The sequence below is a fragment of the Lissotriton helveticus genome, chromosome 11 (genome assembly GCF_964261635.1).
Source record: "Lissotriton helveticus chromosome 11, aLisHel1.1, whole genome shotgun sequence".
NCBI classification, from domain to species: domain Eukaryota; kingdom Metazoa; phylum Chordata; class Amphibia; order Caudata; family Salamandridae; genus Lissotriton; species Lissotriton helveticus.
Genome location: NC_136072.1, coordinates 219129234 through 219154562, shown reverse-complemented (window position 1 = coordinate 219154562; position 25329 = coordinate 219129234). Strand labels below are relative to the sequence as shown.

General features: G+C 42.2%; 1 protein-coding gene across 1 annotated transcript in view; it reads left to right on the top strand.

The window, feature by feature from the left end:
* Positions 1–25329, top strand: part of KCNAB1 (potassium voltage-gated channel subfamily A regulatory beta subunit 1) — a 752409-nt gene that overhangs the window by 544252 nt on the left and 182828 nt on the right. The window contains exon 8 of the mRNA XM_078666222.1: positions 10324–10410. Within this exon, the coding sequence (XP_078522348.1) occupies positions 10324–10410 (87 nt within the window). The remainder of the gene's footprint in view (positions 1–10323; positions 10411–25329) is intronic.

Genomic DNA, 25329 nt, shown 5'->3' with positions numbered 1-25329 from the left:
CACCCCGCTCTCACCACTGCTTACATGCGTCGGCCGCCACTCGGCATACAGAATAAAACCAGACAAGCCGTCATTTGATTTCTAAAAAGCTGATTCTTACTCTGTCTTGCTCACTCACTGACACCCAAGATGGCCGAAATCTGTGTGGGAGATACCAGATGCAGAATTAACGATTCCGGATGGTATCTCCGCACCACTTTCAGGCCATCACATGTTTAAGGCCTCAGAAGGGGAGAGTAACATCCAGCTCATTGAATGACTGGAGAAAACAATACAGACTTTTTCAAATTCCGAAAACTTTACAACAGTTATTTCTCACCTGCCCTGAGCAAGTTGAAACTGTCTGCAGAAACTTCTATGGTATGACCTCATTGGTTTCTGCCCCCGGAAATGCAGGCACACTGTCCACTCATTGTCACCCAGAGCGGTATTCCTCTCCCACCCTGGAATACCACAGCTCCTTAATCAGGACCTTAGTCCTTGTAAGTGGCCTTAGTGAAGCATGAGTGCAACATAAGTACAAGCATAGCATAGCATCATGTTCCTTTCTTCACTCCCCCATACACTCTTTCCTTTCTTCACCTCCCCTTCTCTTTCATATCCACCTCAGTCCTCTTCTGTTTCCCCACAGCAGTTTGAGGTGGTGTTGTGACAACATATAATATATGCAAGTAAGCAACAAGTCATGACACCATGATCCCCTCTACTCTCTTTCCTGTACACTACTTTTCTCTTTTCTTTCACCATGCTCTCCCTCGTGTTCCCTCTCTGTTCCAACACTGTACTTAAAAATAACTCCAAGGAAGTATTTATGCTCTGAAAGTGACCAATATGACAACATCATTTTGCCTTCTTTCCTTTCCCCTCTATCCTCCTTCTCTGAGTCTTGTGTCCTGCTTTCCTCTCATGGTCCTCCTTTCTTCTTCAGTTACACTGAGTGCTTTACAGTGACCTAAAGGGGAAATACATCATGCAACCAACATCCACCATAGCAGGAATTTATATATTATAAGAGATCCCTCATGCTGTATCTATAGCATCCCTGCTCCACAGAGGTATATCACCAGGTTCCATCCCCACTTGTCATAGAGGCTTTGTGCCTTACATAATTATATCAACTGGTTCCACACTGTGAGTCTGATTCACAAACTGCACTTTGTATTAAGTTTCATAATATGGTAGTAGTACTTCGAAACTTACTAGAAAGTGCTATTCACAAACTGCACTTTTGTAAGAACTTACTTTTTGGAGTACGTTTACTACTTTTTCAGTGTTCACAAACTGTACCTTTGGAGTAAGTCCCTACCTCCATTATTTTCTATGGGCGGGTGTAGCAATAACAGAGGTTGGTCATGTTTAGTGCTGGACTTACAACAAAAATGTAAGTTTTCTAAAAAAGTTCAGTCTGTGGATACCGAAAAATATTAACAGCGCTCAAAACTGTAAGTTGCCTATGTGAATCAGGCCCAAGCTATTCATACTTGTTCTTTGCCTCACACAGTGGTATGACCAGGTGCCCAAAAAGCTGTCCATGCCAGTTACCTGTTTACACATTGATGCCCCCAAGTTCCACCCACGCTATTGCTACAGTCTCTCTTCTCCACACAGTTGTATCACAAGGGACCATCCCTGCTCTTCATACCGCTCTCTGCCTTACATAATGATATGAGAAGGTGCTGATCAAGCTGTTCATACTTGTCCTCTGCCCCACACAATGATATTTCCAGGTTCTACCCATGATGTTCCTACAAAGTCTCTCTACACAATAAGGCTCTCTGCCTCACTCAAAGCCAACACACCGGAATTGTCTATGTTGTTTATGTAGGTTTTCTGCCTTATACAATGTTATCCCCATGTCTACCCCTTCCTGTTCATATAGGCTTTAACACAGTGATAATACCAGGGGGAAACATCGTTTACAACGCAGGGATTACATTGCGATGCTATTACATCGCGGTTTTCACAACGCACGTCGTTACAACCACTTGCGCTAGATGGCGCTCTAGGACAAGGAATAGTATAATTTACTATCCAACAACTTCCCATCTGTACGTAGACTGGAGTTGGAATAGTAAATTATATTACTCCTAAGTCCAGCGCCCTCCAACGCAAGTCGTTGTAACGACTTGCGTTGTAAAAACCGCAATGTAATGTACCGCAATGTAAATGTATGCGTTGTAACGTCATACATCCATATCAGGTGCTGCCATATGGTTTATAAGGGCCCTTGCCTTACAGAAAGATTTTCCCAGGGGTCACCCCTACAATTTCTACAGCCTCTCTGTCTTTAACAGTGATATCAGCAGTCCTGCCCCCTAATAATGTACATAAAGTTATCTGTTACATAAACATCACATGGTATCTCATCCACCAATAACACTCCTCCAATGATGTTCATACGGTGTCTCACCTTCACACATGAATTTATTATTTATGCATTTATATATTTAGCTGCACAACTTTATACAGAGAATAACCTATACTCCAGGATGTCAGAGCACTTTATATGAGATATTTTGTTTAGACATTTACACTGTAAACATATAGCCATATATGTCTTGCAGTAATCCAGAAAGCATACATTGGAGTGGAGTTGCCCAGATAGGGGGGAGTTACAGTTTTTGGATCAGATTTACAGTTCAGTCTAACAGAATTCCTTGTATTTTGGGTTGTCCTTGCAAGTATCTCTGGGACATTAGACCACAGAGATATTTTTGAAGGTTCCAAATGTGGAATTTCTATATACTGAGGGGAAAATAAGATGCAAGTTTCCGCAGAATTGGTATGAAAAAACGTGAAATAATTTTTTCTTGAATCTTGGAAATTCCAGGAGCATGGATTCTGCACTTACTGCACATGAAGGCATAGTTTTTTTGGGTCAAGTATTTCAGAGTGTAAAGATGTATAGATTTGTGCACTATGCTGGGAATTCTTAAAATACTTTTAGCTTCTTTAGGAAGTCAGTTGAGGGTCATCAGGGCTGACATGATGTACTCAAAATGTTTCACTCCAGTGATAAGTCTTGCTTTAGCTTTTATGGTTGTCTTAGGAGGAGCAAGGTGTAGCGTAGGCATATTATAGACAGGGAATTTCACAAGCCAATCTTGAAAGGACCAGTGCTTGAACCATTTTTTGAAATCTGTTCTACTTATGGGTTGAAGAAAGCTGGGGAGAGGGATTGAGTCTTGTGTCCTTGCCTTATGGGTTTCCAATCCAAGAGATTCTCTTTTAGCTGTATTTGCTTGGGGGCTGTTTTATAGGAAGAAGTCAAACTAGCTCATTACATTTCTTTTAATTTCCATTCTGATAGTGACCAGGAAATAATTGAGCAGCATTTTATTAAAATAATAACAATGGAAAAAGTACTGAGGAAGAGAATCCTACTGTGAGTCAGGACGAATGAGATGCTTCTTCAAAACTGGGGTGGAGTAGACTTGGCTCTAAGTTACCCGAATTATGCACCCAACATGGGAAGTGGCACAGGGGCATTAGAGAACCACGTTTCATACCTGTGGCATCTCCCATGTACTCAACAAGTTACTGACTTGTAGCATGCTCTATGTCTCAATAGATACTACTCATACTTAAAAACAGCAAATTGAAGTTTCTTCTAGAGTTGAGCATCTTCCTGTCACACTGCAAAAGAGGAGACACAGAACTCCTGCATCTTCAGCTTCTTCTGATCCTTCTCTGACAAAGGCAAAATGCACAGAAACAAAGCATAAGAACTGCAGACCTCAATATCCCATCGATTCACTGAGTCGAGGAAAAAGCAGCACAGAAAAGAATGTCAGAGGTGTGGAAGAATAACTCTGTAAAGGATCTGAGTGACTAGTGTTTAGGCAGCATATTATCAGAGCCTTGGTTTGTCATTGGAGGAAGTGTAAGAGTCATGAGTTGTGAGCAGCAATTATCCTGAGAAGGACTTTCTATACTAGGTCCTACTGCCCGGTCCAGACTAGAAACCGAAAGCACCCTTACCAAAAATATTCAAAGCGCCCCGCCTCGGAACGCGGTCATGATTACAATGGGGTTGTCAGGGTTACAATGGTTGAGTCATGGCAGGCCATCCAGCTAAGAAAGCAGCCCTCTAGCCTGCATCCCACCAGGAAGGTTTCAGAATGGTTGAATGACCAGTCTAGGCCTGCCTAGTACACATTGGTGAAAAAAAGGTGTGGCTGATAAAAAACAGCTTGGGCAATCTCACCATCTGATAATATGCCACTCTATGAAACTCGGACATTCTAGGCCTGGAGTCTCAATAGGGGTTTTGTGGGAAGGGAGAACTATTGTAAATTTGGAGTCCTCCTGTCCAGCTAAAGTTGCAGTACCCCTGCCTCATTCAGAGGTGGCGGAAACACTGATTGTGTGGCAGATGGACCACCAGCTTTCATACACTGTAAGGTTCCTCCTATTTAACGCCTGTTGATGCATATTGTCTCCCAGCATATCTTTCCGGGCAGAACTGAGCAAAATAAACAAACCAATTCCCCCACACCGAAAGACATCTCCCTGGGTTTTAAGTCCATTGTCATTTTGTTTTTCAGAAACAATCTCCGCTCGAGGGTTGTTTCTGAAAACCAAACTTGAATCCACAGGCATCATGCCAACATGGCATCCTGCTCAGCGAAGAGATTCCCTTCAAACCAGTGAAGATCTCTCAACAGAGCAATCACTACCCAGTTCAGAACAACAATGTATGGATTACCAAAACTGCAGTAATCCCAGGAGTGCTAAATGAAAGAGAGCCTTCTAGATTTTAGTATAGATTCTAGAATTCTTACCCAAATCCCCGGAAAATATTTGAGAAAAGAGAATTGCTCATGAAGGAATTACTGAGATACACATAAATTAAAAGGAATACTAGAGGCGAGAGATGACTCACGGGAGCAACTCCAATCGGGTCAACATACAGACAACCCCTATTTCTCATCATAGGCATCCATGGTTAGTAACAGCAAACAGTCAAGTCTGCAATCATACAATCCCAACACCCTCCAGTATATGAACAGTAACCAAACATTGATTGATTTTTCATGATTGGCAGGCAGTAAAGGGACTTCAGCCAGTTACCAGTGATATTCAGGTCATTCTGCAGTGTCTTCAAGATGCCTTATCCATATGATTATAGTGCAGTATCTGTCTGCAGTCAGTTGCAATCGAGTTAACGAAGGAAGTGAGGATAGTCGGGCGGAATCGAATAACTAGATTGGTCTATGATTGTTATTGGCCTCGGGCTGCATCCTATGTCTCTGTTTTCAGTAGGGACCTATCATCGGCCCTAAATTCATTACCTGAAAATGATAATTTTTTAATTTGTTGTCTACATTTCTTTGAGTATGACAATTGTATCCTTGGAGGCAATTACTTACACAAGAGAGATGGATAAAATAGGCTGTCCGTCAGGAGGGAACGCCTTATGTTGGTACACCTCAGCTCCTGCATTGTAAGATCAGGTCTGGCACTTTGGCCTAGAGCTTGGCTGGTGTTTCATAAATGCCAGGATATGTTATCGCACTTTGTGGTTCACCCGAGCTCTTTAATTTGATATCCAAGGCGGCGCCAACATACCTAGAAAGACCTTCCTTCTGTCAGTAGCATTATTTGACTCTTGAGTCAAAGAGCACATATTAAAAGGAAGTCAACTAGAGGGATGGAAGCAGTCTGGACAGAGGTAGCGTGAATTCGTCTAACGGTATCTGTAGCACAGCAACGTTGGCACTGGCATAGATGTTTCTAAAACCCTGGGAGCTGCAGCTTGTGGGCTGCAAGATAAACAATTGTGGTGCAGGGGTATTGAAAGCAGCTAATAAGGGAAATTCAGATTTTATGTATGCCTCATCTTCTTGTCCTGAATGAGCTTTCTTGGCCAATGTGATGTTTAAAATAGTATTCTGCATAGATTAAGGACTGGGAACAGAAAAGAAGAGGGAAATGAAGGTACTCCTTTTTCCTGTCAATGTACTTACATTTCATCCCCTCCTGAGTGCGTTGGTGCTCTAGTGAAGTCTATAGGTATATTGAGAAGTTGTTGGTTGTAGCAGCCCACAGAGTTAGACAGGGCCTTGAATGATCTTTTTCAACTCATTAGAGTATTCCTGTTTTGGAGGTGGAATCCACGACTTATAGTGGTGTCGTTAACTAGCAGATTTGGAGCACTTAACTTACTTTTAAGTGTTATTGACTTTTCTGAACAGTGAGTGGAGGGGTGTTTCTTCTAAAAATGGTTTCCATGCTTGCCACTGTGAACCCTTATGAAACTGGATAAAGCTAGACAGCATGTCTTAATACTGGAAATCCATGATAAAATCACACCTAAGAAGTCTGAATCAGGGCACAATTACTCTCAGAAGGTGCTTGTGAATCAGGCCTAGAAAGTCAGGAGTACTTCATACTGTAGGCTGGAGTAAGACTCAACTTGTCACAGAAAAGCTTCAAGGAATGGGCCCTCACTGACCAGATGTTGCATCCCCACAGAACAATCATGATCTGTTCAGAGGAGTTGCATGTGAGATAAACAATATTTATCAATTCAGATCTCGGCAGCTAAGATACAACACTTGCCATGAAAGCAGAAGCCAGTTCAGCGGTTAGAAAGCAGTCAGCCGGAAATATTACTTCCATGGCAAGTTAACTTTCAACAAATAGGCTGGCTGCATCTCATCATACTGGGGGATTCATCAGGCAGGGCGTTTTGCCATTCAGCACACTGGCCAGAGATCTGCAGTCCATGAATCAAAATGCTAATCTCTTTGTCTTTCATGGTCACGAGCAAAAGCCAATAAAAAGTGGTATTCATTGTAATGGGAAACATCCTTTACAGCGCAACTTTTACCACGCAGTGCCTTTACGACGCAACTTTTACAACGCAAACCATTACAACGAATTGCGCTGGGGGGCGCTCTAGGATAGGGAATGTGTTTAATGTACTATCCAACACCTTCCCTACTATCCACGGGGACTGGAGTTGGAATAGTAAATTAAACAATTCACTATCCAGCGCCTAAAAGTACTATGCGTTGTAATGGTATGCGTTGTAAAAACAGCGTTGTAAAAGCATGCAATGCAAAAGCATGCGTTGTAATGTCATACATCCCATTGTAACATTAGCTAGAAAATCAGATTGCCTGCCATGTTTACGAATTCCCCAGTGCAGAGCACACCTCATTATTTAAGAGGAGCAGCAAAAACTTGATATATTCAAGATTAAATGAAACACATATTGTGCTCTGGAATACAAATGCAATGCCAGAATCAAGACTTTACTTAAGTGAAGACTTTATTAAAGAAACAAAGCAGAATGTTGCTCTATTAATGTTCATTCTCTACCTGAAGGAGCAAAGTAGGTCAAAATACAAATCAACTTAATTTCTCCAAAAAGTAGGCAAATAAAAGATCCGTTCTGAGCTCATTTTAAATGTGTTACACCTAGTGGCAAATTACTGCCTGGCCAAGAAGGCCACTCAGTCGTGCTTACTGCCCTGCAGTACTTCAAAAACTGTAGGGGAAAATAGAATAACGGTTGCCCATCAAGACGGATTTCTGATAGACTCCTAAGCTTTGGTCTTTGATCCCTTCAACCAGATTTATTCTCAGCTCCTGGGACAAACCAGCATACAAAGAATCTGGGATGGTAGAAAACAAACTATAATGCACCAGTTTATCTGTAATGCACTATAGTTCTTGAGCTAGCCGTGCAAACATGTCACTTTGTATTTCACAAGCTCAACACTAACAGTGAGGGGGACAATGCTTACCTCACTGCCTGTAAAGATGAGCAGACTCTTCAATTTTTGAAACCTATACTCTCCTAATATGCTACGTTGTGCTGTTGTACCGCCAACAAATCCACACGATCAATGGGAAAGAATGGGAAAGAATTAAAAATGCATTAAAGGCTGACTTGCAAAACTGTGTGTCACTTTTAGACTATCTTCTAAACTTACCATAACTGTGAATACCTTGGTGGCTTGTCTTTCCATGAATGCATCCAAAAAGCAGAAATATTCACCCCAATTTGGAGCCTGATTCAACTGATCTATCTACAAAACATATGAACTGAAAGATGTAATTGCGTGAGATTGTCAACAAACCCACCATTAAGGCTTAATATGAAAATCATCCCTTCAAGGGTGGTAAGGGGCTTGAAAGGCCTAAGAACATGCAGCTCTCTATCTGTGAGGGCAATCCCTGTTTGCCTGCCCGCCTAACAGCGGGCAGGGAAACAGGCTAAAATTCCGCTCTCAGCACGCAGGGCGGTTCCACAGCTCTCACTTGTTGAGAGCGAAGTTTGTGTTTGCTCTGACTTGGTGGGAGCTGTCAAAGCTGCCGCCAAGTCAGGGCAAACAGCCAGGTCCCATGGGTGGGCTCCGTGGGACATAGCAGGAGCCGGCCCAGGAGGGTGGTGATTCTCAGGGCCATTATTGGCTCCAGAAGATGGGCTATGTGCCCCCCCCCCTTTTGATCTGCACGGGCCAGGCTCAGGTAGGTGGTGGAAGCCCCTTAACTCCCCTCCTCCTTTTGAAAAAAAAGAAAGCCCCAGGGAGGTGGTGGTCCCCTGGGCTCCTGGAGGGGGTCCGCGAGACACCCCCCCCCCCCCCAAGCATTTAATTTGAAGCACCAGGGTGTGGTGGTCCCTGGGGCATATTTTAGCCCTTGGAGGGGGGCTCTGTGCACCCTCCTCCATTTTTTGTTTAATAATCCCCACATGCCCCTGGGACCTGGCCTACCCGGGGCCTACAATTAAAACAATTGTGGGAGCCCGTGCTTGTTTTTATTTTAATTGTTTGCCACGGATTCCGATTTTTTTAATGCTTTTATGCTATGGCGGGACCTCAAGACCAAGGCTTGGGGGTCAGGGTATTCCTAGCAGGCACCCTTTTCTTGTTTTTACCATTTTTTTGTGGGACTCGGCTAAAGCTGAGTCCCAAGATAGCTACCAATGCTTTCAGGTTGAAGTGTTGGCAGCCATTCAGAGCTTTGCATTTCCCTGCACCAGCTTGTATCTATTTGCAAAGTCATAGCGGCCACAGATATCCTTATTTTTTTCCCTTACATTTCTCAACAACTACTAAACAGACTCACAACGGATAACTTGTACGTGTGATCTCCGTAACCAAATATACCTGTCTGCCAAACTTGGTGTAATTCCGTCCAGCAGTTTGGGCTGTAGTCATGTTCAAAGCGATTGTATGACGTATCACGCATGCACTTAGCAAGCATGCCTTTTTAACACTCCAATAGTACGAGCGCGTCGTTGCAACAAATTCCTTTTACACGCAAGTCATTACAATTCCTTGCCTTAGAGAGGTGCTGAACTTTGGATTAGTATAATTTACTGTTCCAACTACAGTCTGCGCAACAGTAAAGAAGGTACTGGACTTTAAATCCAACACCACTCCACTAATGCGCCCACCTAAAGCAAGCCACTGTTAAGACTTGTGTGCTAAACAAATCTGTGTTAATAACGCGTTCATTGTATTGCCGGTGCTGTAAAGGCACAGGTTGATTCCCGCGTCGTGCTAAAGGATGTTTCCCGTTTGAAGCACCGCCCCTTGTTCTCAGCTCCCGCTTGACGGATCACTCCGAAACTTTCTATGCACAACAACAATCATGGGGCACTTTTTAGGGGAAAATTTCATAAAGATTTGTCAAACGGTGCCAAAGATATAGGGAAGTCAAGTAAGTGTACGTGCGTGCCTATGTGTGTGTGTGTGCCTGCGTGTGTCTGTGTGTTTAGAAAGCAATAACATGCAAGGTCTCAGAACACAATATGGAATAAAACACATCCTCAAGGGCTAAACTGCAAAACGGCTTTTAAGAAGCATGCTCTGCAATTGTTAATGTGACATGCAGCAAACCCTAGTTTCTCTGGGAGAGAATGAGGACTCTCCCCTCTGCTCATTTCTGCCAGCCCCTCCCCCCTGCCTGCCCTGGAGAGATCTACCCAATGACTGTGCCAGAGGGATGCATAGCAAGATGCAATATGAACTACCATCTCCCTCGTGGCGGTAATTTGACAGAACCATGTGGCTGCAATTTTTTTGTTGAAAAATGCTCGTAATTTCAAATGTTAAATATAGTTTTATTTGAAGGGAACGAGATTTAAAAGTTGCGCCTTCTGCATGGAGTCAGTCTTTCAATAAATATGCATATTTTTTCAGAGGTAATGCGCGCGCGTGGCGTGTCCTTGTCCCCGATGTGCACAGTTTAAGCGGCTTCTGTGAAGTGATATTTCCGAGCTGTCATCTCGGCTGAGGAGAGCTCCCCGCGTCCCCGCTCTGCATGCACCTGACAGCATGTTTTTTTATTTTCTGCTTGCAGGATTAAAGGCCTCTCTCCAGAGACTGCAGCTCGAATATGTGGATGTTGTCTTCGCAAATCGACCAGACAACAATACTCCCATGGAAGGTTGGTGAGAGCCTTTACTAAAGGATTTAACTGAGCCTGGAGCCACTCGAGTACATTTTACACGCTGTGAAATTAGAATGTATTTGTTCTGGATTCAGTGTGACCAGATTGTGGCGAAGATGACAAGATCCACTTCCTCTGCTATTTTGGAGAGCACAGTATTTTCATTTAAAATTGTTTTATGCCTATTCCTCCTAACAGAAACACATTTTCAGCAGAAACCTGAGAATTTACTTTGATCAACTGTCTAAACTGTAGATAATTTGCAAGTTTGGAACAATGCATTCTCTTCTCATTCTAGGTTTTTGTCTCTCCACAAACGGAGCTCTAGCCCTACTTCTTTTAGTAACATTTATATTTATTTAGCTTATTTGAATGTTTAGCTTTGCGCGGCACGCAGCCTCTCGCTTGCGCAAGGATGCTTCGGCATCAGTCCTCAATGGCGTCTATATGGTGTTTATGACATTGTTCTACATTCTGTCCATCAATTGTGGTTTTTGCATTTGTCACCCCGAGTGGGACGGGTATGCTCAGACGTGAGTCCCGTGCTCTCCACACCACTGGAGTCAAGCTATCCTGGCTGAAGACGGCTGATAACCAGAAACCGGTCCTAGGATGCTTGATTCCGGTTTAGGGAAGTCATGGCTTGGCAGTTCAGGCTGGACTGTTCCCATGAGGCACAGGGTCAAGGCTGATTTGCATAAGGCCATGTCTGAACTGGGGTGGTGTGGAGTGCAAAAAAACTAGAGATTTAGGCCCAGATCTCTGTACTGGGGTGAATGTATGACATTGTTCTACATTCTGTCCATCAATTGTTGTTTTTGTACATATGTTGTGTCCTACACATTCTATCGTCAACCTTCACCTACCTGATGATTCGACTTAGAGACCATCTAGGTATGATCATCAGGTAGGTGAAGGTTGACGATAGACCTTTTTGGCAATGTAGTCTTTCCCCGTCTTAAGAAAAGTGTAGATTTTGCCTCACTGGACTAGTAACCAATGGAGTCTTCAAACAGAGCAGCTGTCAGGCCTTTCCTGAACTCCTCGTGTGTTAGTTATAACCAGCTCAAGGTTTTCAATGATTTCTTTTTTTTATAATCTCTTCTCAAAGTTGAATTTGAATAGCCTGAGTACAGGTTCTTGGTAGAAATGTTGTGAGGTGACAGTCTTTCAGGTATTGTGAGCTCCCATAACCTGTTTTGAATTTAATTATTTACTCTTCCAGAAGCTACTTGAGTGTTTCCACTGTAGAGGATATGTTTCGTGTTTTTGTCAGACTTAGGTACATTGGGCCCGATTCACAGAACTAACTTAAGACAAAATCCTAAACTTACTACCATTTTGGTTTTCACAGAAGATACTTACTCATTTCGGTATTCACAGAAGTTAGGAGTCCTAACGTTAGGACTCCTAAATGGCTTCTGTGAATACCAAAATGGTAGTAAGTTTAGGATTTTGTCTTAGGTTAGTTCTGTGAATCGGGCCCATTCTCTCCACCATATTTTACAAATTGCCCAGCTCCTGGACTTTAACTTTGTTGAAGGCCTGTCTCGAGAACTTCTGTGATCTTTTTTTATTAAATATGTGGTTGAAATTCAGGAGCAGTATGACTTTTTTTGGAATGTTCAACTATCTCATGAGCCTCATTTATGGGATTATGGTGTAGGGCAGCGCTGCAAGGCACCTTACTTACAACAACAAGGGGTTGCAAAGTGTGGCCTGACCAGGTATAATAATTAGGAAAGCCATTTGTGACTCCCTGTGATTATTTATTTTGTGATTTGACCTAACAGTACATAGGTCAAAGACCAAAATTAAATAGTGGTTGCAATAAATTCAGAATGCAATTGGTGACCACTTTTTGTCAACATTTTTTGGGCGAACGCGGCCCCAAATTCTGAATATAAATAAACTATTTAAAATATATTTTGAGTTAACACTAATATTTTTTTTATATCTCTTTTAAATTACTTTGATCACATATATACAAATAATATATAATTGTGGATCTTCATAAATATATTTATCAATAAGTCTTTATTGCATTCTATACAATACATGATCTTGAGCTTTTCAGAAATATACAAATGGAAATAAAATTGCCCATCTCCCTAAACTAGGCCCATGATCAAAGAAAACTCTCCAATTATAAAAGCTTAGGGGTACAACATGTTTACTATGCTACTGCAGTTTAAGAATAGGGATGCGACATGAACACTCACGTGACTACACAACTCAAATGATACAGCAATGTTATGTCTCAAATATTGAAATCAAACATAAACATAGAGCCTTAACGCACAATTGCCATGTATCAAGAGAAAAGGTGGCGATGCATATAATAAGCACCATCTAATGCTCATTGGAAAACTGCATTCTTCATGACAGGAGCTAGGAACATGTGGGCACTCTGCACTGCATACACCCAATTTCAGTGTAGGAAGCCCTCTCCTGTTCAATTCCACATGTTATACAGTTTTAGTACTTCCTTGGGAGATTAGGAATCACATACTGCACTTATCACACAGATGGGTGGAGGCTGAATAAGGAAAGTCTTTGTCCTTGACCACTCCATTAAAATTAGATAGTCCAATACTCTGGGCTTAGGATGGTGAATTTACCTGCAAGCAAAGCATTAGGAACATATAGGTGCCCCACACCAGTACTCTTTTCAGAAGTGTACTCCGGTTGGGAAGTGCACAGCACCGTACGGGATCCCCCTTTTGCTAGCCTGCTAGCCTGCTTGCCTGTAAAACTGTCACGGTACTCTAGTGTGTGGGGCTCTGTGTAAAACTCAGCCATGCATAATGGCCATGTATATTTACATGTTTCATGAACATAACAGCCTACCTAAAACAATGAAGTAGGAGAGTAGCTAGTGGTTTCTATGATCAGTGGACATGCCTGGTGAAAACCAACCCAAGTCATCAACGCCTGTTCGCACAGTTGCGAGTTAGAGATGTAATTGTGTCTATAAGTTTACGGAAGGTAGCTGGGCTCCGTCCGAGGACGGGCAGTCGGACTCTCTCTTTCGGGTCCTGTAAGCAACTTGTGCTGGTGCCGTCCTCTGTGCCCCCGGAAGCGGAAGTCGAAAGAGAGAGTCCGACCGCCCATTCCCTGATGGAGCCCAGCTACCTCCCTTAAAGTTATTGACACAATTACATCTATAACTTACAAGTGTGCAAACAGGTGTATTTAAGAAGAAGGGTAAGGGCACTACTTACCTATGCACGTTACTACTAGACAACGTGCTTTCCATTGGTCCTGAAGAAAGCCCCCAACCCCTACCGGGCACACCTGGGCTGAAACATGTCAACCAGCCAAGTTTTCGAATAGGTGTGATAGAACAGTAGCCCGTCTATCACTGCATCACCACATTTTTTTTATCTTTACCCATCATCGAAACAATAAAACCAAGATCGAGAGATGGAGGTAATTTTAATGACACTGTACTTCCACCCTCACGTTCTCTAATCATTACTGTAAATACTAGTCGGTCTTCGTCCAGGTGGAGGAAAGCATACCCAAGACCCAATGATGATACTTTTCACATTACCAAATGTGCGGAGAAACAAGATATACCGCAGCCCTGGTTACCTCTTTCTTGGCCGAGGAAATTTAAAACTTTTTGTCTAACTACTTATAACTTGTGTTAGTGGGTGTGGGTGTCTAAAGATACGACATAGCACAGTTTCATGCTACATTGAAGATTGGTATCTGTTGGGTCTCACTTCAGGCTTTGTAGACTTTGGTATATTGGTGCCTCTTGCTGCACAATGAAGACAGTCTGCCTTTTGCTGTACAGGTAATTAATGAGGAAATGCCTAGACCAACATGTTTTTGCCATAATTCTGCCCATTGCGGCACATGACCTCTGCGTATAGAGCCCCCTGCAAGGCATTTTACTTTTGCGTTGTGCATGCCTGCAAACGCTCATGAAGTCCCTCAATGCAACATGTCTTTCAGAGACAGAGTAGATCGATAGGCCAGCACTAGTCAGTCACCAGTTTTCTCATGCCATATTCATGATCAGCCAACAAAAGGCAACAGCCAGATACCTTATTTGTGCAAGAAAACTATCAATCAATCCTCCATCTGATTCACATGTGGGCAGACAAATCTTTCATCGCTTATATTTAATTATGGCATGGTGTGCCTATCAAGGATGGCCCTAGAGCACTCAATACTCAACATCTTCTCTATTGACAGGTAAAATCAGAAAATGTTTGTGTATGTATATGGTATTTCTTAGCATGAACCCGGCAAAAAGACAGCTGTGCGCTGTTTAGGGTTAAAGCATGCATAAAGTCACGGGGTGATAGCAGAGGTAACTGGTTTGTGGGCAGTAAATTCCTTGTGATGTAGTGTACTTTAAACAGGTGTGTCTTCAAACTTTTACTAAAATGGAGCAGCGTTCGGACAGTCCTGGTTGGTATGGGGATGTTGTTCCATATCCTGGGTGCATAGATGGAAATGGCCTGTTTGTCTTTTCGATACTGGCTAATCTGTAGCCCGATGGTATCCTGCCTGCTGGTGTGCTAATAACCTCTAGAGATGGCCAGCTTGTCTGCAAGATAAACAGGGGATGCTGCACACAATGGCTTTGTGAATGATGCAGCTGGTTTTGAAGATGGTGCGGGCCGACAAGGGCAGCTAATAGAGTTCCAGCAGGATGGGGGTGATGTGGTCATATATCTCGAGGCCCTGGATGCCTTGGGTGTAGAATTCCTTGAAGGGGTGCCAGTGAGACATCTAGGAAGCCATGGCAGAATGTTACAATCATCCAGATGCAAGGGTATGTAGGTGTTAAGAGCAGTTCTGATGTCTCTTTCTGGAAGAAACAGTTTCACTTTTGTTAGAAGAGAGAGCTCACCAGGCCAGGTTTTTTTTTGGCAAAGTGTTCCCTACGGGTGAGGTTGGTGTCCATAGTGAATCCAAGTCATTTTTGCATTTGGTGAAATTTTGGGTTTGAAGCCATCAAGGTTCATGTCATTGAGCCAGGATTCTACTGTTTCTTGTTGTTCTTGGCAAGTAACAGGAATTTTATTTTGTTTGGGTTGCACTTCAGGTAGGGTGTTGGACATCCAAGTCTGCATGATGTACGGGCCATGTCTGAGGCATTGGATGTCCGAAGCAGAGGAGACTTTCATGCAGAGTTGTATATCGTCAGCATATTGGTGAATCTTGATGCTATTACCTGTGAGTAGAGAACCAAGCTGATTCATGTAGAATTTTAAGATAACAGGAGATAGTATGGAGCCCTAGGGGACTAAGCAGGTGCTAGGAATCTTTTGGGGACTGAAGTTGCCCATGTGAACAAACTGGTGTTGGATGGAATGGTAGGGCAACCAGTGAACAACATTGCCAATGCAACGCATTTGAGACCCCATGGAACTTATGAGCGTGAGATGGTTGACTGTGTTAAAGGCAGTAAAGAGGACCAGACATTCATGTCAGGAGTCTTCCACTGTGATCTAGAGGGCCTCATCTCCAATGTGTGAGGTAGTGGTCTCCATGCAGCAGCATGATCTGGAGCTAGGCTTATAGTCATGCAGGAGATGGTTAGCACTGACGTGATCTTGGAGTTGACCATAGACTGGTTTTTCAATTGTCTTGCCAATGAATTGTGGATGAGTGATGGACCAGTAGTTGATAAGGTCATCTGTGTGTAGCGTATGCTTCTTTAGCAGTGAGAGAATCTGGCCTGTCATGAGAGATTCTGGAAAGAAGACTAATAAGGTAGGCATTGACAGTAATGGATAGGAGTGAAGCAGCATCTCTAGAGAGAGCTTTGATGAAGGTACAAAATCTTTTTGAGAGAACTGATCATGTAGGTGAAATCTGCAAGAGATAGAACTGTGAATGCTTACTATTGCAGGATCCTATGAGAAAAAATGGAAATAAGAGATGAAGCTGGGTTGATGTTCTCCATGTGATGTCGGCTCTTTTGCATTTTTTCACTGAAGAAGAGGTTAATAGCATTGCACTTGAATGAATGAATGAATGAATTAATTAATTAATTAATTAGCAGAATTATTGAGCGCATAGTAATGCCTGGAGGCATCTTGGTGCTAAAACGGAACAAGGAAGCGTAGTTCAAAATCCTACTTCGGGACAAAGAGCCAGGTCTTCAGTGATTACCTAAAAACAGAGAGGATGTGATTAAAGTTCCACTGGAATACTTTTCCAGAGCAGGGCTAAGGACCTAAATAAACTTCTGTCATCCCAGGAGGTCCTTCTAAAAGAGGGAACCACAAATTTCTTGGCAGAGCCTGAACAAAGTGTCCTGCTGGGGTATATCACCTCAAGTTGTTAACAAAAGTAGAAAGGACCCTGGCCATTATGGCTCTTGTAGGCCATGCATAGAGACTTAAAAATAATATGTTTCCTAAACGGCTCCCTGTGAGGTTTCCTAATGATTCCTTTGGCTGGTTCAAATTTGGAAATTTTTAAAAGAAATCGTGCCGCTGAGTTTTGCAGAGTCTGAAGCTTCTTCAGAGCGCCTACTGAAAGATTGAGGTAGAGGCTGTTGCAATAGACAAGCCTTGAGTCAAGAGAGATGACCACAGTCTTCAAGAGCTCAAAGGGGAAATATTTTTCAATATTCTTCACCAGTCTCGGGTAACAAAAAGATGTGGAAGTGACCTTATTGACTTGTTCCTTTAGTTTCAGCTTGCTACCTAGCATTATTCCCAGGGTTTTTTCTTTTGACACTAAGATGGTGAGTGAACTAAGTTCTAGGAGCCACCAAGTTGGCAACCCAAAGGATGGGTTGTTTCCAAATTAAATGACCTCCATCTTGGATTAATTTATTTCGGACAGTTGCCATCCATCCAATTGCTCACCTCGTGCATATATTTTCTGAAGGAGTCACCACAATTGACCTCATCTTTCAACTGTGACACAACTAATTGCCTGCCATCTGCATAGGATGCTAGGGATAAGTTGAATGATGTTATAAGCCTTGCAATTGGTGTGACATTAAAATTGAATATCATAGGGCTCGATAATGATCCCTGTGGGACTCCACTAGGCAGAGAGTAGGGCTTGTAAGTAAACTCTCCAACTGCCACTACCTGCTGCCTATTGGTGAGAATTGATTTTAGGAGCGGGAGTGCAAGGCCTCCTATCCACAAGCTCTGCATACAGTCAACCAGCACAGCATGGTTGACCATATCGAAAGCCGCAGAGAGGTCCAATAGGACCAAAGCCAGCATTCCCTCCTCTGTCCAGGGTTGCTCTGATTTCCTTTGTTGCCACCATCAGCGCTGATTCGGTGCTGTGGTTTTCACAAAAAACCGAGCTGGGCGTCATCCAGGAGATGGTTGTTATCAATAAAAGAGGCTAGGTCCTTGTTTATTACTGTCTCTGCTAGCTTGGCGGGATAGGGGAGCCTGGTGAGAGGACGATAGTTGTTCAAATCCGTACCATTAAGATTGGCTTTCTTTAAGAGAGGAGGAACTGAAGCTGATTTACGATGGGAGGGGAAGAAACCCTCTTTGAACATTCCTGCAAAAATATCACTTGGGTGCATAGCCACTGGGTCTGTTGTCATGTGCACTATCTTTAGTGGACACGGGTCTTGAGGAGCGCTAGATTTGATTGTAGGAATGAGTTTCCTCAGTTGCTCTACTGTGGGGCCTCGAAAATCATGAACCTTGCACTCCCTGTATCTGGAGTAAAGGTCTGTGTATGTTGATTGAGCAATCGAATTGCTGATAGTAAACTGATATTTGCACAGTATGCATACTTATTAGCGAAATGCAGGAGTATAGTGCACTTAGCCACACTTATATCTGCATAGTCGCCAGGCATTAGCTTTATAATTATTACATAAAAAACGTTCACTTTATTGTTAGTCAAGAATACACAACACATGGATCAAATATAGAAAGAAAATTACAGGTGTTGCCCACTGATGTCTCAATAGGGTCTCCTCTGCATCAGCTGCAGGCATGTCGGTGTGAGCTGATCACTTCTAAATCCATCCATCACCATGTTAGATGCTGGGATTAGCCACAACATGGGGACTTATTCAGACTAGTATTCTATTACACAGTGCCTCTACCAAGTGTGGAGGTGCATGTATGTCTCCACCTTCTATTCAGGGATCACCTTTACTCACATCTCATGAACACAACAGGTGTTCAGTATATTTATTGGCAAACATAATGCTGAAGTTACTTGTCTTTGCCACTGTGAAGGGACCTTGTCCAAAATTTTCAGCCAGATAAAGTGCAATATGTTATTTTGCTACAACCCATTTTCAAAACCTCTACTTTAGCTAGGTTGAGCTACATAACTATTTCCCTTATTCAATATGTTATGGTTTGAGGCATTCTGAAGTGTTCTGCATCTACTATCCATTCCTCGCTCAGTTAGTGGACGATCGGGTTGTGGTCTAAGTATATCTAAGTTCGTCTGGTTCTGCCGGTGGGGAAATTCAATGAGCTAGACAAGGTTATATATATATACCTTAAACTGCACTGTTCACAGTGATAACATCTGCAGAGCCCAACATGGCATCCTTGAACGGGCTGAGCGCTATCATTTATAGGCTTCTGGTCAACACAAAGGATTTTCTCCAGTAAATGTTGGCTCTAATTACCCCTTCAAACCCTCTTTAGCACTAGAAAGAAGTTTGCAAACCACAGTGTTGTAAGTAGTGCTCAAATTAAATTGGATTAGGGTATTGTTTAGTTTTTGTCTATGATGATATGGATGTCTCTACAGATATCCTTCAATAAAGGATCTGACTTACTTCCGATCATGGAGAATGTTGCCAGTCTCCGCATATTCTTGCAATTGTAAGTCACCTCATTCCTAGGAAAAATATTTGGTGAGAGAATGTTGGAGAGCAGACAGTAATTTTGTTTGTCATGGTGGTCAGGAATATCATCTTCATGTTTACTGAGTGTAGGAATCTATACTGTCACAGGAAAGCATTACAACTTTAGTGATGTCAAACATAACAGCCAAAATTACATTTCTCGACCCTACTGGCGTGCAAAGCTCTGTAGATTTGTTAACTGAATTGGTTTTCAGAGCACCAAGCTGTATGTGGGTGGTGCACTGGTATGAAGTCTACAAAATAGATTTGTCAAATTGCGTGCACTATTATTGGAAATGAGAATTTTCAGTGCTGTGGCTTACGGAATTTCCTTTATGGACAGGATATTTCATCACAAAGGCGGCAGATGTCTTATCCACCATATTACAAGAACATTCAATCTTATTTCATTTGTAATACAGCAAGCAGGATATCCGTCATGTTTTGAGGGTACATCCTGTTTTCCAAAGTCTGAATAAGGCCCCAAGGTTTTGTAGGTTTTTGTAATGTCTGATTTATGAAAGACCACAAAATCATCTTAGTAGTGGACCTGGCAGAAGGTTCTCTCAGCAGTGAAATTGGATTTTTGAACATTTGTGCTCTGGCTTCTCTCTTCGTCTATTCAAGTTTGCTAGCTCCGGTGTGCTTCCTTGTCTTGGCCTCTTTTGATATAGATTTTAAACAATTCTCTCATATGAGTACAACTCCATTTAGTGTTACCAAATGAATGTGTACAAAGTGACTGAAGAGTGAGTCTGGAGTGGCATCCATATTTGCAAACAGTGGAATCAAATGTAAAGTGTTATAAAAAGCCATATGTGAAATTTGGTATTTTTTAGAATCTGACCAGCGTTGAAGGCGGGGTAATCTTGTCCATGTGGTGGGATGTTTAGCATGCACTCCTTTGGCACAGATCAGGAAATTATACAACTAGAGAATGGCTAAGGCTTCTAGGTGGTTTATGTCAAGATGTTAAATGAAGACCATTGTCATATAATTCCTATTAATCAAGTAAGACCGTGCGGTTGGACAACATATGCGTCAAAATATGGGAACTTAGTCCACGCATTTCATCTAAATCTGTTGGATCAATTCCAGGCTAGCTCACAGTGTGCTATTTGGACCCTTAAACCTGACAGGGTTCCGGATGGTGTCTGCAAACTTTGAATATGACCTCTCTGACTCTTCAATGGAAATCGTGGAAACATATCTACCTGTTTGTGATTACCTTAGGCATGCCGAAAACGAGACTTGAGAAATACGTAAATTGCCATTACAAACATTTATTGCAGCAATTGGATTCTTGTGTAAAATACAAGAGTCGCCATTTCTATCAGTAGAAGGAAACAAAGCATTGTTACCAGCATTACAAGAATGGTTAAAAAGATGAATAATTCAACAAATATAACTCTACCTAAGATAGTATAATAAGCAGTGCCTTCTGCCAGATCTCTTAGAGCAGCTTAACTCCCCATTTACCTGTAGGAGTGATCTATCAGGAAGTAAGGCAGGAGTGGAATAGGCCTCTGTCCTTAGCAGGATGGTGAAAGAAGTCAGCAGGGCTTGGAATCAGCCATGGCTGAATGTCCAGGATAATCCATGGAAGTTTTCCACTGGCAAACTAAATGTAAGAAAAGGTTTATAAATTATTAACTACCCTCGTCCACACTGTGTCTGAGGTCCTTAGTGCTTCATTCCAACTCTGAGCTGTCTCCAAATGGACAACCAACATACGCAGGGGTAGTGTGCTCATTTTAATTTATCCTTGAACATAGAGTACAGTGTTGTGATAAAATGCTTATGAATAAATGTGCTTGCAAGCAGAACACTTTCTGAGTATGTTATCATGTATGTGCAAAGTATGTTAAAAGTCACTTGTTTAAAAAGATGTCAAGCTTAAATGTGAACATGTAAATGGAAGCTTTTGTAAATGAACCCGGTTAAACCTCATTATCTAAAGAGTATGGTCTGCTTAATGGTTGTGGGTTTTTATGAGCTAACAGTCAGATCTGTGGCTTCCACTTTCTTAAAGCTGTCAATCCACAAACAACATACAAATGACAAAGCGTTTTAATGATGATATGAAGGATGATGAGCGGGAAAATGAATTGCTTAGTGGGGGTGCAGTTGTAGCCTGGACTCCATTAGGTGATGGCTACTATGAGAGCATCCTTTGGATTCAAAGTACATCAGGTAGCGAGATGCAAAGTGGTAGTGCTGAGAAAAATACTAACTGATTGGTTTCCTGATTTCCATCTCTGTATGAGGCCTTATAAGTCATATTTCTAGGCTTTATCACATGTGAGGACTTGAAGGAAGTGTTTCAGCAGTGAGATGGCATTTTTTTTGTGCAGATTTATATAGCGCAAACTCGACCCGAAGGTATTGGAGTGCTTTACATGAGCACAGGTTACGTTACCTAAGGACACATTCATTTTTTTCGTAGGCCCGGGGAGATTAAGTGATTTGCCCAGAATCACAGGATGTGGACACGACCCCGAGGCTCGAACCTTGGTTTCCCAGCTCCAAAATTGGCAATCAGGCCGTCAGACCACATCCTCCCCCCTGACAACCTAACCTAACAACCACTGACACTAGAAAATGTGAAATTTGTACTATCAGACATAAGGGTATAATTGTAAAGGCATTTACTAACAGTACGGGTTTAAACCAATCCATAACCAAGAGAATGTCCAAATTGCAAGTCCCATTCAAAGGTACTCAAACAGTGTTGCACACCCTACTACTGATTCGGGTTTAAACTTAGATTGGAAGGATCCAATCCAAACACATAATTTTTATATGGCACGGGAGCACTCAGGATTTATGTTGGTTGTTAGTGAAGTGTTTCCAAGAGCCAGCCTATATATTTGAAGCTTTGTTCCTTTTATTTTCACCACTGCAACTATTGTTGATAATCTTGAAAACACATCTGGAAGCAAACAAGAGTTTAGTCTAATAAGACTTTTTCAAGACTCAAAAATGCCAAAGATGCCCCAGTCCAAATGTACATTTGTTTTTCATCAGAAAGTGGTCCTCTACCAATAATGTTTCCCAGTCTCTGCACAGGAAGTCATTTCGGCAGATTATTTAACGTCCAACTGCCAGATTCCAGAACAAAACTACAAATATATGACCTCTTTATGCCTCTTTGATAAGCTTTAATAACAAGCAGCATAATGTTTGAGTGCTCCAGTGTAATATAATAATAACTGGAAAGGGAGAAAGGACTGAAATATCCATGACTGATCCTCTAGTGGCCTATATTATTTATTTATTTTTCCCAAGTTTTATATAGCGCAAACTTGACCCGAAAGTGGGTATCAGATCGCTTTACCAGAGCACCAGTTGCATTACATGAGGACACATTCATATTTGTTAGGCAGTGGGAGATTAAGTGATCTGCCCAGAATCACAGGATGTTGAGCGACATTGCGAGACTCGAACCCGGTTCCCAAGATTTGAGGTTGACCACCCTAGCCATTAGGCCACATATTATTAACAATATTAATAATAATACAAATTCTTAAAATTGCCATTAATAAATCTTAATAAAAACACTTTGAACTTAAGTAACCTTGAGTGCTTGTTTTCTCCTCTCTATGGTAGAGCTGTTGAACTGATGCCCCTGAATGAGGCTTTTGCAATGACATCATCTAGCCACAGTGCCCAAAACCCATTCTTCTACTCTTTTAAGGAGTTGTCTTTTATACAAGCCTTACAAAGTCCTACTTTCCTAGACCTATGTTGATTAAAAGTTTAAATAGTCCTATTTTGGGGTCTGAGCTGCCCATGTACATGTTTGCGCCTCCAAGCAGCACAAGGTTCTTCTCCATCATATGAATACATTTCATTTCCTTCGATCACTGAATAAGATATTTTGTTATCCTCTGCCATCTGTTGCACCATCTGCCGGTTCTGGCACCAATGCTGCGTTATCAAGTTGGCCGGATACATTTTCACGACTTCCTATTACTCTTCATTATGCCAGTCTTCTAAATTCTCAAAAGACTGCCAAATGGAGGCATGATTCTTATTAATTTCCTACCGGGCCATGTCTTTCAAAATATGCTCATTGTTAGAAATACATTCTGAGTGAGCGACAGCGCAGTTAAAGGTACATTGCAGCAGAAGCCTCATTCATGGTTGTGGCCATCTTAAGGGGAGCTATAACAAAATGGAAGCCACAAAACAAAGATGGCGGAGTTAGCCGATCCTCAGGTAAATACTAAAGTTTCTCTTCTGTTTAGTTGGCTGGAGGCTAAATAGCAGATATATTGATATTTATTTGACCAGCAGTTAAATAAGTAGATAGTTCCTTTAAAAAATAACGCGTTGGCTAATGCCGCAGTTACTAGGCAAACTTATTTCGTAGATAAATATTGGTATTGCTACGCCCACGGCACTGCAACGTGCACGCACATCTGACGTACATCTGGGTTTTGCGTGAATTCTAGTGTTAGTGTACATTTTTCATGCTCGAATTGCTGCCTCAGATCCTTTTTTTCTCCTGAAGGGATAAGGATGGTCCCCAGACGCTCTAGAGATTCTTCACAAAGGCTGCGGGCTCTGAATAAATCAAACAAACGCTGTCGGGGAGGTGGTGCGTTTTTATCGCTTCTTCAGCACTCCTTTTAGGAGGGGGGCTCCGCGCCCCCCAGCTTCGCTCTGCTGACGGTTTAGAATCTCAGAGTTTCAGAGCGCGCATTGAGCGCTCCCTCCGCACTGCTTAATTTGTAAAAAGAAAAAAACAAAAAAAAACAACATAAGGGCTGGTGCCCAAAGCTCTGCTCAGAAGCCCTCCTCCAATTCCGGGGCAATTAAATGCTGACGTGCTGAATACCAAGGCTGTGTAGCCCTAAATCCACGCATGCCCCCTTACTCCACTGGCAGCCGCTCTTTGTCCCTTTATCTCAGCCTTGCAGGTCCTAGCGTTATCCCTTTGTGACCGTTTTCCTGTCTTTTTATTTCTTCTTAATCCGTTCTATGTTTTTCCATCTCTTGCTCTTGGTAAATCTCTAATGTAGAGAAAAAAGTGTATGGCCCTAAAAATAGGTGCCGGTGGCCGCACCAGCAAGCACCGGCTCAAATGACGCACTAGCCCCCACATGCATCATTGTGACATTTTGCACTTCTTAATTTGCGAAAAATAAGGAATCGCAAATTAAGAAGTGCAAAATGCTATGCATCATTATTTTCGGTATTCATTTGTGATTCGGTAAAAATCGAAATTTTTACTGAATCCCAAATAAATACCGAATTCTTAAGTTAATTTTCGCAATTCCCATTGATTCCTATGGGCCAAAAGGCCCATAGGAGTCAATGGGAATTGCGAGTGGCACTTTGAAAATTTCATGGGTGCAGGGGGGGGGGTCCAAAGGACCCCCCCATGCACCCCTGAAATGTATTTTTCGCATCATGTTTCACACACACATGTCCTAAGGACATGTGTGTGTGAAACATGAATGTTGAAAAAAAAACATTTTAAGCATTTTAAACACTTTTTCCAAATTTACCGAGTGGTTCAACCACTCGGTAAATTTGGCACCCTAATTGCGAATTTACAGTTTTAAATTTAATGATGCATTGCTTTTAAGAAATCGCACATCTGCGACTTCTTAAAAGCACCCGCAATTTTAGAACTCGCAAACATGTTACGAATTCTAAAATTGCTTCATGCATCCCAAAAAGCACTTTTGCATTCGCAAACGGCCGATTTTAAGGAATCGCACCGTTTGCGACTACAAAAATGCTTGATGCATGTGGGGGTAGGTCTCTGCCTCTTTTCCTGTCCTGGGCGCCCTCTGTCCTGAATCTGCCTCAGCTCAGAAAAAAACAAAAAGGCAACTACTGCATATACTGTTTCCATGCTGTGCTGTCTGCAAACTGCTCATGTATTCATTTGGAGAAATCCCCAGTTAAATATATGCCTTTCAAGGCAGTGCAAACGCACAAAAACAGGCACGCGCTGTGTTCTGCACACCTGAATGGGCCTGACCTCGACTGGTGGTGCTGAGCAGATGAGCCAATGGAATATTTCATGACCTCACCACACCAAGTGAATGTTTGACTTCATTGAGTGTTCC